The sequence below is a fragment of the Zootoca vivipara genome, chromosome 13 (genome assembly GCF_965207765.1).
Source record: "Zootoca vivipara chromosome 13, rZooViv2.hap1.1, whole genome shotgun sequence".
NCBI lineage: Eukaryota > Metazoa > Chordata > Lepidosauria > Squamata > Lacertidae > Zootoca > Zootoca vivipara.
The window spans coordinates 45512468-45527654 of record NC_142596.1 but is presented as its reverse complement, the minus strand read 5'-3'; the positions used below and the strand labels follow the sequence as shown (position 1 = coordinate 45527654).

The following is a 15187-nucleotide window of genomic DNA, read 5'->3' as shown; positions in this document are numbered from 1 at the left end:
CCACAAACTTGGCGATGAGGAGTTAACTTTCCAAGCTGCGCCATTGCCGTGATGGATATGAGATGCTCAGACAATCGACCGGTTTCTTCTTCTTCTTGGTTCCAGGTCACAAATACTAATCTGCAGTGTCTGTCTAGTGTCCCTCTGCCCCTTGGCTGCATCGTGGCAACTTTCATCCCGACTATATTTTATTTCATTTTATTGTGTTGGGTTTTTTAAATTCTGTTATCTGTTCCACTGAGAAGCAAGGGCCTTACTTGTAGAGGCTGGCCACACCTCCACAGTTTCACTTAAAAATGTGAAATTTGGTTCTGCTCTAATCACCTGGAACCTAAACTAATGCTGGAGGCAGCAATGCACCCTTGAATATTACAAAACCTGGTTGAAAGCAATATTGGAGAGGGGGAATAAAACCCATGGAGCTGAGAAGCACGGTTTGTGCTATGAAATTGAGGCTGTTACAGTTCTACTTTATCAACGCTTTGATTTATTTTAGGAACAAAGGTTTTTCTACTCCAGAAGTAAATGTTTCTTATTTATTTCTTTATACAAATATTTATCTACTGCTATTCATAACAATTGAAACTTTTAAATATCACATGAAACAATATGATAGAGAACATTTTAAAGTTACAGTCAGAAATCAGCTAACCATTGTGGAAAGGTGCATTCTTCATTGGCTGCATAATAAGCCTGTAAGGTTTTCAGCAGGTGTTTAAAAGCTGAAACAGAAGGCACACTAAGGACTCCCATTTCTTCTTGTCATTAAATGAGCCTTGCCAACTCTGGAAGCAACCAGTGATGTTAGCTAACTTTAGAAGCTTTTGTCTTGGGAAGTGAGGAAAGTCCCTTCTTAGTACAAGGGTGCCAGCTGCAAACCTAAACAGGTGTGTGTGTGTTTTTACGAGCACTTTCATTCAGATCAAAGCACGTTCCCCAAACTACTTTTGCCATCAACGCAATTCATAATCTGGGAGCCGCTGTGCAGTCCCTTGGCCTCCGATATCCGAACGAGGTTGCTAAATTAGTGAAATGACTTTGTCTGTGGGTTAAGCAATCCTTCCTCCTCCTTGTCCGCAGCACTGTCATTGACTGTGCCTCATGCAAAAGGCACAGATGAGATAAAGCTTTCGCATTACTTCTGACGGCAGCCGGGAGCTTGCCCAACTCATTAAATAAGCAGCCTGCAGTAATTCTGACGGGTTCTTACGTCATCCCAAAGCTTACTAAGAGCTCTTCTACACTAAATGTGACCCCTCACCTTTCCACCTTTCACCAGAAGCATTGTCCTCCAGAACCCTCCCAGCTCATCCTGCGCAATAGACGCCAAAGAACTGTTGCTAAAATGTTCGAATTAGTTGCATTCTTTGTTTCATCAGTACAGCAATATCTTCCTGCCTTCCTTTAACCTTTTGGGGTAACGTGCTACAAGTGTTATCCATAGCTTGCATCCATGACTCAGATAAGGAGCTCAGGAAAGGGCCAGGGCACTGTTTTTCCTTCTTCTTTTAGGGAGAAAAGTTGGTGTTTTAGGAATTTCACAATGTTGGCATTCCACCACCCCCCCACACCCTTTAAAATGCATGTGGTTATGAAGAACTTCTAAGCTTCTTGCCTGTTTAAAAGGGACAGCACAGAGGAAGGCTGAGAGGGTTATACAATGTCACGTTTGGGATGTTGTCTGAAACTTCGCCTTTCTGCCCTTGTCTGGATTGCCCAGGGCAGGCAGGTCATCTGTCTTGCTTCTGAGCCCCCCAGCTTCTGAACAATGGAGTCCCTAGGGTAGTGTTTCTCAAACTCCCACCCCCGCCTGAGACACACTTTCAGAATAAAAACTTGCTTGCACCAGACTGAATTTTTTATTTACAGTGGTACCTCGACTTACGAACGACTCGACAACCGAATTTTCCGACTTAACGAACAGGGCAAATGGCTGCACGCTTACGGATTTCTCGACATCCGAAGAGAAACTGCGCCGATTTTAGCTAGGGCTTTTTCGACTTACAAATTTTTTAGATGGGATTGCTTCGACTTACAAATTTTTCCATTTCCAATGCATTCCTATGGGAAATCGCGTTTCCAGTGGCGCTTTTCAACTTACGAATTTTTCGACCTACGAAGGTGCCTCTGGAACAGATTAAATTCGGTTGTCGAGGCACCACTGTATAAGGAATACATCAGAAAACGAAAAGAAACAACTCCCAGCAGTGCTTGATTGATTAACATAGAACACAACTACTTTATAGTATAATCATGGGACACCCAGAAAGTATAAAACAATGCAGCTACAGAAGAACATGGATCATTCCCAAAATATAATTATAAATGGGCCTCTTACATATGTACCTAAAGTATGCATACAAACTCAATGAGATGTATGAGTTTGCTTTTGCTGGGTAATCTCGTTTATATATTAGGTCTAATTTGAGACAAACAAGCTCTCATCTCCTCATCAACACAAAGAAGCCTTTCTCTTCTCTGGCCTTCCATATTGAAAAACCCTGTTCACAACAATATGCCTTGGAGAACTGTAGGAAGAATAGCCAGCACCCTTGAAGAGAGGCGTGAATATACTGTTTCTGGTTGTATATCCAAATTATTTGGATACCATACCATACTGCACTGAAATGTTTAAATGTTTCTTTGATCGCCCTTGAATCTCTTTGAGAACCACTGCCCAGGGGCACATGAGATGAGAATTCTGGACTGAAAAGGCACAGAGGGAGAGGATCATATTAGAGCTCTGCTGAAAATTTCTCAGCCATGAGAAAAGAAATTGCATTTCAAAACATATCAAAGGGAAGATCAAGAAATGGGTGAAATTCTGAAGGGTGTGTGTGTGTGTGTGCCTGGTTTATATCAAGCTCGCCTGCCGTTTGGGGTGGCTGAAGGGTGCTGGAAGAGTGCCTTTTCTCTCCTCCATCTCACTGAGTGGTCTGTGCTCCTGGGGAATATTGCCAGGAGGAAACTCCTTCCACAATAGCTTTTTCAGGCAGCCCGGGGAGGTGGCAGAGTGTTAGAAAAATGTTTCCCAGGAAGGGGAAAAAAGGAACACGCCACCCTCTGCCACTTTGCTGCAACATAGTAAGCTCAAATCCCAGCACCCACCGAAATTCTGAAGTGTCCTGAGAATGAAGGCTTAAAAAAAGAGATTATCTAGGCTTTTGGGCTGTTATTAATTTATTAGTTGGTTTTTTTAATCAACAATTTACCACATGGTCCCAGGGTGGGTTTTATAAAGTTTGTATACTGCTGGTTTTAACTGCTCTCCGCAATATGCATAGTGTTGTTTTAATGTAATATTATTGTGAGCTGACTTAGGCTGCCTTTGCAGGTAATAAATTTGGGGGGAATGATAATTTTAAACAATTGTATCTACTTAGATCCCCCCCACGTCATTTCTGGTTAAGGCAAACCATCATCTTGGTCATTATTACCTATTATTAATATTGTTGTGATTTCATTTCTTTTTCTAGTCCACCCCAGGATAGCTAACAATAAAATGCAACGTTAAAACCACAGTGTGGATAGATGACCCTCGGATAGATGACAGTTCCTTGAATCTGTTATATAGTAAGATATGCAATTCAGCAGTAGACTGCCTTGTAGCCCACTGGTAGAGCACCCCCCTTTTATGCCAGAGGTCTCAGGTTCCACCCGTGGCATCTCCAGGCAGCACTAGGAAAAAGCCCAGTCTGAAACCCTGGAGGGTTGCTGCCAGTCAGTGTAGACAGTACTGAGCTAGATGGACCAATGGGTCTGACTTCGTTATAAAGCAATGTTCTATGTTTTTGATATGCTGCAAAAGCTGGGGAAAGTATTAAGCTGGCCCCTGAATGAGAATAATGTGCCGGGCAATCTGATCACAACAACGAGGGAGTTCCCTAGCCAGGGTGCCGCCACAAAGAAGGCCCTGCTTCAACCACTCCCCTACCCACGTCCCATTCACCAAGGGTACCACAAACAAGGGCCTCGCTGGCAGAACTCACAGCCCAGGCATGCTGTGAGAGAGGCAGTCATTCAGCAACTTTGATCCTTTGGGCCACTCAAGGCTTTGCATGCTACTGCCAGCGCCTTGAATAGGACCCAGTCACTGCATCCAGGATTGCTGTAATGTGATCCCATCATCTTACTTCCCCTAAACCACAAACAGGCAGCAGTGCCTTGCACCGGCTGCAGTTTCCAGACTGCCTTCAAGGGAAGCCCTCTGTTCATTGCAGTAGTCAAGCCGGGGGGGGGGGGGGCTTACCAGAACACAGACAACTGTAGGTGGGTCATCCCCATCCAAGAAAGTAAAGTATAGTCAGTGGCTATCAGAATGTGCTCGGATCCTTGTTGCGAGTTTCACATAGGCATCACTGAGAGCAGGATTAGATGAGCCATTGACCTGATCCAGACGAGCTCCTCTTAACGTTCTTATGACGACTGTCACCACTATTGGCACGTTTATCCCTGCATACGTAATACGCTACTGAGTCTCCCAAGTGCTAAGCTGGGACCCAGGCAGACACTTTAGGCGTGTGGGGCTGCCATATTGCAGTCTGCCATTGCCAGTCTCCCTCAGCTTCCAGCAGAGTTTCTAGTGTGGTTGGGAAAGGCTGCTGCTGCTGCTGCTACTACTACTACTGCTTGGGACACACAAATTTGACTCCTCCCCCATGTCCTGTGTTGTGCTTCGAGTCTGAGCTCCAACCCTCTGTAGGAAACTCGTTCCGTCCACACAACCCTGGTTCTTCCATCATAGCCGAATCCCACACATGACGATGTTTGTTGCGCCTGTTGTTCTGTCTTGTTCTTCCACCGAAACGATGTTTATCCAGAAATCTTCTATGTTTGCAAAATTCCGCCGTGTTCTGTCTTGTCTTCCCTCCCTGTTCTTTTTTTTCCTTTTTATTGCTTCCCATTGGATCTTCTTTTTTCTTTTCTTTTTAAAGAAAAAAAATGTGCTGCACTTAGCTTTGACTGTAATCCAAGTGCTGTATTTTACAGGCTTCCTTTCTCGAAAGGGTAGATTTATCTGACATCCTAATTTATCGCTCGCTCTGGGGGAGACGGAGCATCCTCCGGCAATTTATTACCATTAAGTGGGACGGAATATTGCTAACCCACGAGAAATCTGTAAAAAATTGCTCTTGCCTCTTTTTTAAGTGGGTCGTCAAGGTTCTCCCCCCCCCAATTGTTTTGAACCCAAAAGCGTCATCCTTGCACATTTCCTGTGTCCTTTTCTGGCGCCTAGCTGCTGTCATCGCCTGGCAATCCTAAGTCGAGCCAACCTGAACACGTGGTATTCTTGAGGACGGTTTGTGTACTCGGTAACAGGCAAACCTCTTCTTTGCCTCTCGAGGCTTCTGAAGAGAGCAAGACAGCAGGATGCCAGCTGTTTGTGAGCATGTTTGTGGTGTTGGTGATGGTCGTTTTGATGTTTACTCTTAACACAGCCTCCCTGCAACCCCCTGGGGCACCTCCTGATCTTTTTGGATCGCAAATCCCGGCCGGCAGGCCTTGTGGCCCGAAACCTCTGGAGGGCACCGGGTTGGGGAAGGCTGCCATAACATGTCTTCTTCCTTCCTGTCTCTGTGATTCCCCACCCCTAGCCCTCTCCCCCACCCACCCAATTGTTAATGGCTTCATGTGATCTATTGCTGTGTTTTCCTCTAGTTAGGCCTGGCAGGAAAGGACGGCGGCGGGTCTTCAGTCTCTCGGAGGCTGACAATCACGGTGGACACTGGGTTTAGGCCTTCCGGCAGCAGCTGCAGCAGCATCAATCCTTGCAAAATCCCTCCAGGCAGGTTTCTCCTTGGATGTGTGTGTGTGGTGTATGGCTCCCTCCCCTTCTCCCTCCCCTTGTGCTCCTCAAAAAAAGAGATTACGGGGCCAAGTGAGTGTTGCTGCGATCCCCTTCCACGCATGCAGAAACAGCCAGCTGCTGTTCTCAGTGCATTCTCTCACATCCAGGGGTGTGTAGAGGCCTTTTCTACCCTTCCAGGAGAATTCCCCTGCAAGGGAGCACCTTCCTTGGCTCTTCAGCCTGGCTTCACCCCACAGCCACCCCCTTGCTTCCTTCCTTGAAACAAAGAGCAGCTCCTTCCACTGGGTTGTGGGAAGATACCCTGGGCCTCCAACAAGGTTCAAGATGCAGGACTCTTGTGTCTTTTGGCTCTTGGGTAGCGTAAGGGTCTTACCTGGCACCTGAGCAGTCGGTGGCTTAGCGTTCGGCAACTGGGAACTCACCTGTCAGCAGGTGATCAAGGGATGCAGGTGGGAGTATTTCTGCACACACACACACCCGCCATAGCTTCAAGCATCGGTTCAGATAGGCGAGAATGAACCCCAGTTCTAAAAACCTTTTAGCAGGAATTGGTTCAGGCAGTCTGTGTTCACAGCATGACCGATTTGGCGTTCTGTGTTTCCTTTCAGTTTTTTTTAAACGTGTAAAGTCTGTGTTGCCGCTTTCTCTGTGTGTTGGACGCTTTTTTTGGCTCCCTTTCTTACAGTATTGTTTGCCACCCGTCTTTTATTTGCAGCCATTGTCCTTCGAGGCCATGATCAGTTTGCTTCCCCTCTGTATATTTTCAGATCTGCCTTTTCCTTTCAAAGTGGGGGAGCCTCCTTAGGTTCTCATGAGAATTTGAGGCAGACACCCCTCCCATTTCCCCAGATCATTTAATGCCTAACTCAGGGCATGGAGAAACCATGGCCCTCCCGATGTTGCTGGACTACAACTCCCATCACCCCTGACCATTGGCCACATTGACTGGAACTGAGTCCAGCAACATCTGAAGGGCTACAGCTTTCCTATCCCTCTCCATACGGTAATTTGTCTAGTGCAGGCATCCCCAAACTTCGGCCCTCCAGATGTTTTGGACTACAATCCCCATCATGCCAGACCACTGGTCCTGTTAGCTAGGGATCATGGGAGTTGTAGGCCAAAACATCTGGAGGGCCGCAGTTTGGGGATGCCTGGTCTAGTGCATCTTGCCATTCAGGTGCTGTTTGGTCCAAGTACTGGTGGCAGTGGCAGGAGCTTCATTTATTCACTTTTCAGGGGCATTTCTCTTTACACCAAAGTCAAAGCAAGTAAGGACAAGCATTTCAGGACAGAAAAGGCACATAGGAAGCCTCCTTCCGCGTGCATTTTTGACGTGTGAAGACTGACAGTGAGCCATATGCATCTTGCAAACCTCCCATTAGGCCCCCTGCAGACCTTGCATGGCCGTGAAAAGCGAGGTGTCCCTTGGATTCTGTCACCCACCACCACCAGTCCCACTTCGCAAACAGAGCTCGTCCAATTCTATCCCATTATTCTAGCGAAGGAGAGGGCTGGTGTGACTATATAGCCTGCTGCATCGAGGAATGACAGCCAAAGATTCCCCGGCCTGCATCTTCGGCTCTCTTTGAATTGCGGAGGGCGAATTTTACTTTACAGGGAAAGCTTCAGTCGATAGCATTGATCAGTCAATTAATCCTCATAGCCCAACTGAGAAGTGCTATAGAGATTGTGCTCATTAATTACTCAATGTCTCTCGGCTTGCCGGCATATCGGACAGCAGAGACTAGCATGGTCCCAGCGGGTACAAATTCCAGTAGTGCAAAAGAAAGAAAGCTGTCAAAGCTGTCTCAGCAGCAACCCATCTTCTCCAGCCCCCCCCCCAACAACATGGTGCCCTCCAGTTTTTATTGGATCACTCCCCACATCATACCTGACCATTGGCCATTCTGTAGCTAATGGGAATTGTCATCCCAACAAAACCTGGGTGGCACCAGTTTTGGGAAGGCTGATCCACACCCAACACTGAACTGTGCAGGGTGATTTTTAAGAGACTGTTGGCTGAGGGGCACGTTCTTACACAAGCCTAGAAAATGCTTCTCACCATACACATTCTGTGATGTCCTTGCCCATCCTAAGGCCCACAGTGCAGCTTGGGAAGAAGAGTGCCCAGGATCTCTTCATTGTTACATTTCTGCCCCACATTTACTCCAAGGAGCTCAAGGTGGCACACACTCGTCTCCCCATTTTATCCCCACAACAATGATTTAAAGGCTGTGAGACTGTGGCTGGCCCGAGGTCAGCCAGTGAGCTTCTTTTTTTTTTTAATAAACTTTATTGAGATTAAAATACGTACACAAGCACACAAAAAAATACAAAGAAAACAGACATAAAAAACAAAGAAAAGAAAAAAAGGAAAAACAAATAAATACATAGATATATAAATACAAAGAAAAACTAACGATATCCAGTTAAAATTATCAATAGCCATAACAAATAATAATAATCAATCACAATTCAAATAATAAGTAAAACTAAATCATAACCTAACAAAAATCATAACATAACGTAAAGCATAACATAAAAATTCATATCAAAACTTAAATCAAAAATGAAAGCAAAATCTGTATTCTGATGTGTAAATTTAAATGTAGATTAACCCAAATATTAATACCTGTATCTTCTTGTAATACTTATGTTCCATAAATTCATATGTGCACAAGATATTCATACATAATCACCCTTCACCTGCTAACCGACTTCCGCTTGTCCTTTTCCCGGGTTAATAGCTTTATGTCTTTTTGCATTGAAAATAAAGGAAAATAAAGGAAGCCAGTGAGCTTCATGGCTGAGTGGGGATTTGAACCCTGGTCTCCCGGGTCCTAGTCTGACTTTCTAACCCCTATGCTACAGATGGACTTGCTTGTACAGTCTGGACAGTCCAGGCTTGAAGGAAACAGCTAATAATAATATACCCCACCCATCTGACTAGGTTGCCCCAACCACTCTGGGCAGCTTCCAACAAATAAAAAAGACAGTAAGACATTAAAAACTTCCCTATACAGCACTGCCTTCAGGTGTCTTCTAAAGGTTGTATAGTTACAGTGGTACCTCGATTTTCGAACATAATCTGTTCCAGAAGACCGTTTGACTTCCAAAACGTTCAGAAAACAAGGTGCAAAGGGCCGTCTGCAATTTCAGTGGAGAAAATTGGGGGGGGGGGTACTCAGCGGAAGCCATTCGACTTCTGAGGTGCGTTTGAAAACAGAAGCAATTATTTCCGGGTTTTCGGCATTCGAAAACTGAAATGTTCGGCTTCCGAGATGTTCAAAAACCATTTAATTTAATTCATTCCGGGGGTCTGTTCTTACCCCGAAACATTCGTATCCAGAGGCGCCTGTTCTGCACATGCGCGCACTGTGGTAGCCCGCTTCTGCGCATGCGCGAGCGGTGGTAGGGTAGCCCGCTTCTGCGCAGGCGGCAGAAACCTTTCCGTTACTTCCGGGTTTGCCACGTGCGTAGCCCGAAGCATTCGTATCCAGAGGTGTTCGTAAGTAGAGGTACCACTGTACTCATTTCCTTGACATATGACAGGAGGGCGTTCCACAGGGTGGTTACTGCTACCAAGAAGTCCCTCTGCCTGGTTCCTATAGCTTCACATATTGCAGTGAGGGAACTGCCAGAAGGCCCTCGGAGCTAGACTTGTGCAGCCAGGAAGAGACTGGCCATACCCTGGTCTCCTAATTAATATCTTTCCACTTCCAGAAACAGGGCCTGGACTGACAATTCGCGTGGGCTCAGTTTCACAACACGTAATTCTAATTCCCATTCTTCCTAGTGTTTCCCCCCCATGGGCTTTAGAAGCCACAGAAGCTGCCTTATTCCCAGGTCAAGCCATTTAATGGTCCACCAACCAGCAGTGGCTCTCAAGAGGTTCTTCTAGTGCTGAGGATTGAACCCGAGACATTCTGCGTGCGAGACGTTGTACCACTGGGCCGCAGCCCTTCTCCGTTCATTGTTATTTCCTTCTCCCACTCCACCTACCAAGAGAATTGAACTGGCTCCACTGGGCCAGACCATTCTCCCATCTAGATCTACTCCAGCTGGCTCTCCTGGGCAGAGAGAGGCCTTTCCAGGGATGGAACCTGCTGTCATTGTTATTTTAAACATTAAAAAAAATGTTCTGTCACAACCTCCCCATTACTGAAAACTGGCTGCAGTTTTACTCCCTCCCAGCTGACTACCTTCATATGTTTGCATTAGCCAAGCTCCCTTGTTTCTGTGTGTACATAACTCCTCCCTCCTGTTCTTGTGGAAACCCCCACCACCACCTCCAACAGACTGTACAGAATCCCAAGCCAGAGAGGAGACATCCAGGGGACTTGCGATCCGCAATCTTCTGTTGCCTCCTTCCCTCTGAGCCTCTGCCATCAGGCGTCCCCACCACTTTGCCAGCACAGACTGAATTGGTCTGTGTTGTATTTGCATTTTCGAATTTTCGAAGGAAATGCTGGTGTTGCTGTTGTTGGTTTCTCCCCCTCGCCGACTCTTGAGTTGAAGCAACTCTGCTTTTTTCTCCTCTCCCTTCTTTTTTGGCACACGCCCTGCACCTTTAAGCAGCAAAAAAAAAAAAAAGACCCTCTTAGAGGGGTGACCCCCCCCCCCCGCTGCATATCTACTCTCCAAAAATGTGGGAAGGATTGGGGAGGGAGAGAAAGAGCAATGGGTGTCACCATTTCCTCTGCAGCTTTTGGTCTCTTTTCCCCCCTTTTCTTACAGAGCCGTGGTTTGGGGCTGCCAAGCAAAGCAAAGATTAAGTTATATTTCCCGGACATTAAAAATATGCATTGGCTTGAAGTCCTCATCTGCGAAAATAAGCATAACCAACCCTTTACCCATGAAAGGAACTGCTGTCTGTCATTTCTCGTCCACCCAGCCCTCTCATTTTCCCCACTGCACTCAAGTTTAATTCTCAGCTTCCCTCTTCCCCTTTCTTCCACTGCTGGTTTTGGCTTTGTAGTGTTGTTGTTTTTTGAAGTTATGCAGCACCCCTGCCTGTCTGTAGGATTTCTGTTAATTCTGCACAAGCAAGAGTCCCGTTTGAGAATGCAAAATCCATTGTGCCCACCACTCACTGCATTGCTTCGAGGGTCGTTCTGCAGATACCTTGTGCTGAAAGGGAGACATTGGAGTCGGTTTGCATTCGGCCAACTTGCCCAGTCCGGCCTTCTGAAATGATATGCAAACCGAGGCGCTGCCAACCGTTTGAAATTTGCACTTCTCTGAATTTTGCAATGCGGTTCTCCTCCAGCCATCTAATGCCTTCAAGAATGCATATGCTGGGGAGAGATGCCCATTAAATTGCACACGATAGTGAAAACAGCATACAAAATGCATTATGTCAGGGGGGCACGCTTGGTAGAAATGAGTGTATGCGGCAGACTTGCACACCGAAATGTGTGTATTAGGAGGAAATCGCACTAAAAATGCTGGAGAATGTCCGTGAGGAATTTTTTTTTTATTGCAAACTGAGAGTCGATAAGCTTTTAGAATAAGAAAGTGAATGATGCTGTCAGAACAGCAGGGTAAAAATATTTTTGTGGGGAGTGATAAGAGAGTGCTTTCTGAGGTCAGTGGGGTCCCCAGCTCTTTTAGAGGGCAGCAGTGTAGCATGATGCACTTAGAGGAGGTTATGTCTCCATCTGAACCAAAACGCCTGGAGCAGTTGTCTCTTGGGTGTCACAAAAGCTGGGGATATTCTGCAGCAGTTGCACAAAGAGAAACATTCAGGGAAACACAGCTACTGAAATTGCCTTGCTTGGTGCAGCTATTTCCCTCTATAGTCAAAGCTCACCTGTCCAGGGCTTCTTTCACCCAGTTTCTTTCTTTATTCTGGACAAAGCCATCCATGCCTCGGTTGCTGCTCTTGTTTCCCTGAAATCTGTCTCTTTCTGCCCGAGGGTCCTTGTGCCCAGAAGTGCCTGGAATTGGGGGCTACGTCTGTCACTGGACGCCCACAGGGGGTCTGATCCTTCAGGGATTGCTCCCTGAACAGTATCTTCAGCACCAATCAACGAAAGAGGGCTGAAAGCGAGATTTTGCAGGGACAATCAGTAAATCTTCACATCCCGTCACTGTTTCATTTTCTTCTACGCCTGCCTTACGATTTTAAACTTCTCAGAGAGGAAAGCAATGCCTGGCAGTAAGGATGATAATAACAGTATCACAGAAATAACCACAAAGCAGCAAGAGGCATTAAAATATTATGCTGCAAACAAGTCAGCAGAGGATATTAAGATCTTGCCTAAAAATGCAAAGCCTTACCACGCTGTATTCTTGGATAGGAGGACTCTCAGATGAGAGAGCTCTACTTCCTCTTTGGCAATCACTCGTAGCCGAGTAAGATTGTTTTCCATTGAGAAAGGTTTGGCTAGTTAACAGTGTTTCTCAAGCTTAGGTCCCCAGTTATTGTTGGACTACAACCCCCATCATCCCTAGCTAGCAGGACCAGTAGTCAGGAATGATGGGGTTTGTAGTCCAACAACAGCCGGGGACCTAAGTTTGAGAAACACTGGAAGACCCCATGGGTCAGCCTTCCCCCAGCCTTGGCACCCTGCAGATGTTTTGTGCTACTACTCCCAGCAGCCTGTTGTAGCGTGAACCATCTGGAGAGCGCCAGGTTGAGGAAGTGTGCTGTAGGTGGACCCGGTGCCTCCCCTAGATGTGATCCTTTCCTGATCTCAGCAAACAAAAAGAGAGAACAGTTGCAAATCAGAGGAAGATTCCTCTTCGTTGCCGGAGGGGCAAGGTCAAATTTTCATAGTCTTTTTTTTCCATTTAAATTTTTTTAAAAACCCTTTGAGAGTGGGATAGGTTTTTAGAAGAAGGGATTAAATAACGCTGTCAAAACAGCAGGGTAAGAAGAATTTCGTAGGAAGAGATAAGAGAGGGAATGAGGGAAGCCCGAGAAAGGCAAGGCAAGCAGAGTTTGCAAGTAAACACTGGAAATAAGCACTGAGTTGGCAAAATTAAAACCACAAATGTTGAGTTTTTGGTATTTGCATGAAGGTTCTGCAGAACTAACCCTTCTTCCATGCTGTTTTGTTGTTCTTGTTGTTTTAAGCTACAGCAGGGCCTGGTTCTTGCCACGGGTGCAACGTAGTCAAGTAGCACTTTCCACAGGTTCACTAGGACTAGATCTGCACCCAAAGGTCCGGGTCAGTGTAAGGCGGCTGTCTGTGTTGCTAGGGAGGCGTGGGGAACCTTGTGCGACCTTTGGCCCTCCAGATCTCACTGGACTACAAGTCCCATCAGCCCCAGCAAGTGCATCCAAAGATCAGGGATGATGAGAGTTGCAGTTCAGCAGCATCTGGGATGCCAAAGCTCCCCCTGCACCTAAACTAGCTCATCATTGAACCCACAGGTGACCTGACACCAGACTGTGTCTGGACTGAGATTTGAGCCCAAGCCTCCTTTTTGCCACCCTGTGAAATGTTGTTCATTTGCACAATATTATACTTTTACTGCCGCTATGCTCCACTTTTTTTCTCCAAGGAACTCAAGATGGTGCACACGGTTTCTCCCTGTCCCCATTTAATCCCCACAACAATCCTGTGAGGTAGGCTAGGCTGAGAGGCAGAGACTGGCTTAACGTCACCCAGTGAGCTTCATGGCCGAGTGGGGATTCGAACCCTGGCCTCCCAGGTCCTAGTTCAGCTCCCTTTGCCGCATTGATTTCCATCTGAAGAGGCAGCCCTTTTCAGTTAATGATAACGCTTGTTACACCCAGGCATAATATCCTTCTCTCTCTCTCTCTCTCTCTCTCTCTCTCTCTCTCTCTCTCTCTCTCCTTCACCTGAACAGATGACCCAGCAGCCACCGAGCAGCCTCAGGCATCCTCCTCCGGCCACTCGCCGGCAGCGGACGACCCTTCTGCACACAACTCAAAGCCTGGCAAGAACCTGACGAGGAGCACAGAAGCGGAAACGGCCAATTTATCTCCCAGCCTCATTCCTGCCCCGCAGCCCACCATCTCCCTCATCTCAAATGACAGCACGGACAGCTTGAGCGTGGAGTCCCTGACGCTGGTCCCACCCGTCGACACGGACAGTATTCTTGCCGTCGGCGGCAATCAGCCCCCAGCTGCAGAACCAAGTGTTTCCACAGAGACCGATGGACAACAAACTTAGCCGTGCGTCAAACCGTGGCTCAGAGCGTCGGGGACGCAAGCAAGCAAGCACTCTCCTTGTTCCCGCGAGCAGTTGAGCCAGCAGAGGTTTCCCTGGCTGCTTAGCGACGTCCCTCAACCCTTGACCATCTGCGTCTCTTGATGGAAATTCAGCGTGCGGCGTGGGCTTTTAAAAATAAAGATGGGAGGAACCGCAAACTTCAGTGCAGGACTGGCCTTGCACGCTGGTGTTGCAGGGAGGGGGGAGGAAGGAATTTAAGGGAATTTGTGACGGACGGTATTTCGGAAGTACCTGGCTGCTGTGCTTCCTCTTTTCTGTTGCTCGTTTTTAAAGCCACTGGTCACAGTCCCACTTGCAAAAGCCATGACTGCAACCGAGCAAACTAAACTGTGTTGTGACCTGAACCAGTTTTTTGTCTGTGCGGTGCTTTTCCACTTCATTTGGAGGAAACGGCCGCAGACCAAGCGACTTTAGTAGGGGGGGGCGGTGTGTGGGTGTGTGTCCCATTTGGGCAAATCTTCCTTCTAGCCTGCTGAGTTCTAGTTTTCGTTTTGTTCGGAGGCATGAGCATTCTTCTGTTGGTAATCTCAGCCAAGCTGGCTGCTTGTATTTATAGCACTGTAAAACTTTAATATCCAACTTGTGTGTATTCTGTGTCTGAAATAATTTTAACTTGAAGTTGTACGCACATCTGTTGGCGGGGGGTGGGGTGGATTTGCAAGCAAACACGAGAAATCCGGGTCTTTGGCATAACTCTAAAGGGCTTTATTTGGAAGAACACATGGGGGAATTGCGGGCAAAGTTTTGTGTAAGAGATTTCAGAGGAATGTAAAATATTTTAGCATACTGGTGTCCTGGTTTATTTTGTGGCTTCTTTGTCGTCGTCCTTGGTGCTCTCCTGCCACGGCAGCCTTCAGAAGGAGTTTTGTTTATATCCTCATCAATCCAGTTCACATCCCACTGGCATTAGTTTCTGGGTACCACCATGCATTCTACTCAATTCTCAAGCAGGTAAAGAGGACAGGGCCTGCCCTACCATTAAACAGAGTCAGGCAGCTGCCTCGGGGGGCAGATGCTCAGGAAGAACAAGCAGCAGCCCCTCACTTGTCCCCCGAGACCTCTTAAGGTAGCCAGTTACTCCAGTGAAGGAAGTTGTTGTCACCAGGGTTGAAATAAGCTTCAAGTGCCAGTTCAGTTGGATGATGATATAGATAGAATGAGAAGGCAAGGT

General features: G+C 46.8%; 1 protein-coding gene across 3 annotated transcripts in view; it reads left to right on the top strand.

Annotated features, from left to right (window-relative positions):
* CLEC16A (C-type lectin domain containing 16A) overlaps positions 1–14807 on the top strand; it is a 97944-nt gene extending 83137 nt beyond the window's left edge. Inside the window, exons 23-24 of one of the 3 annotated variants that reach the window (XR_009558548.2) lie at positions 5659–5785; positions 13631–14807. Coding sequence is in view for 2 of the 3 variants with exons in the window: in XM_035132315.3 (XP_034988206.1) it covers positions 5663–5785; positions 13631–13956 (449 nt within the window). In the remaining variant the exon portion in view is untranslated. The remainder of the gene's footprint in view (positions 1–5658; positions 5786–13630) is intronic. The other 2 variants (XM_035132315.3, XM_035132319.3) reach the window with 2 other exon arrangements.
* Positions 14808–15187: the final 380 nt, after the last annotated feature.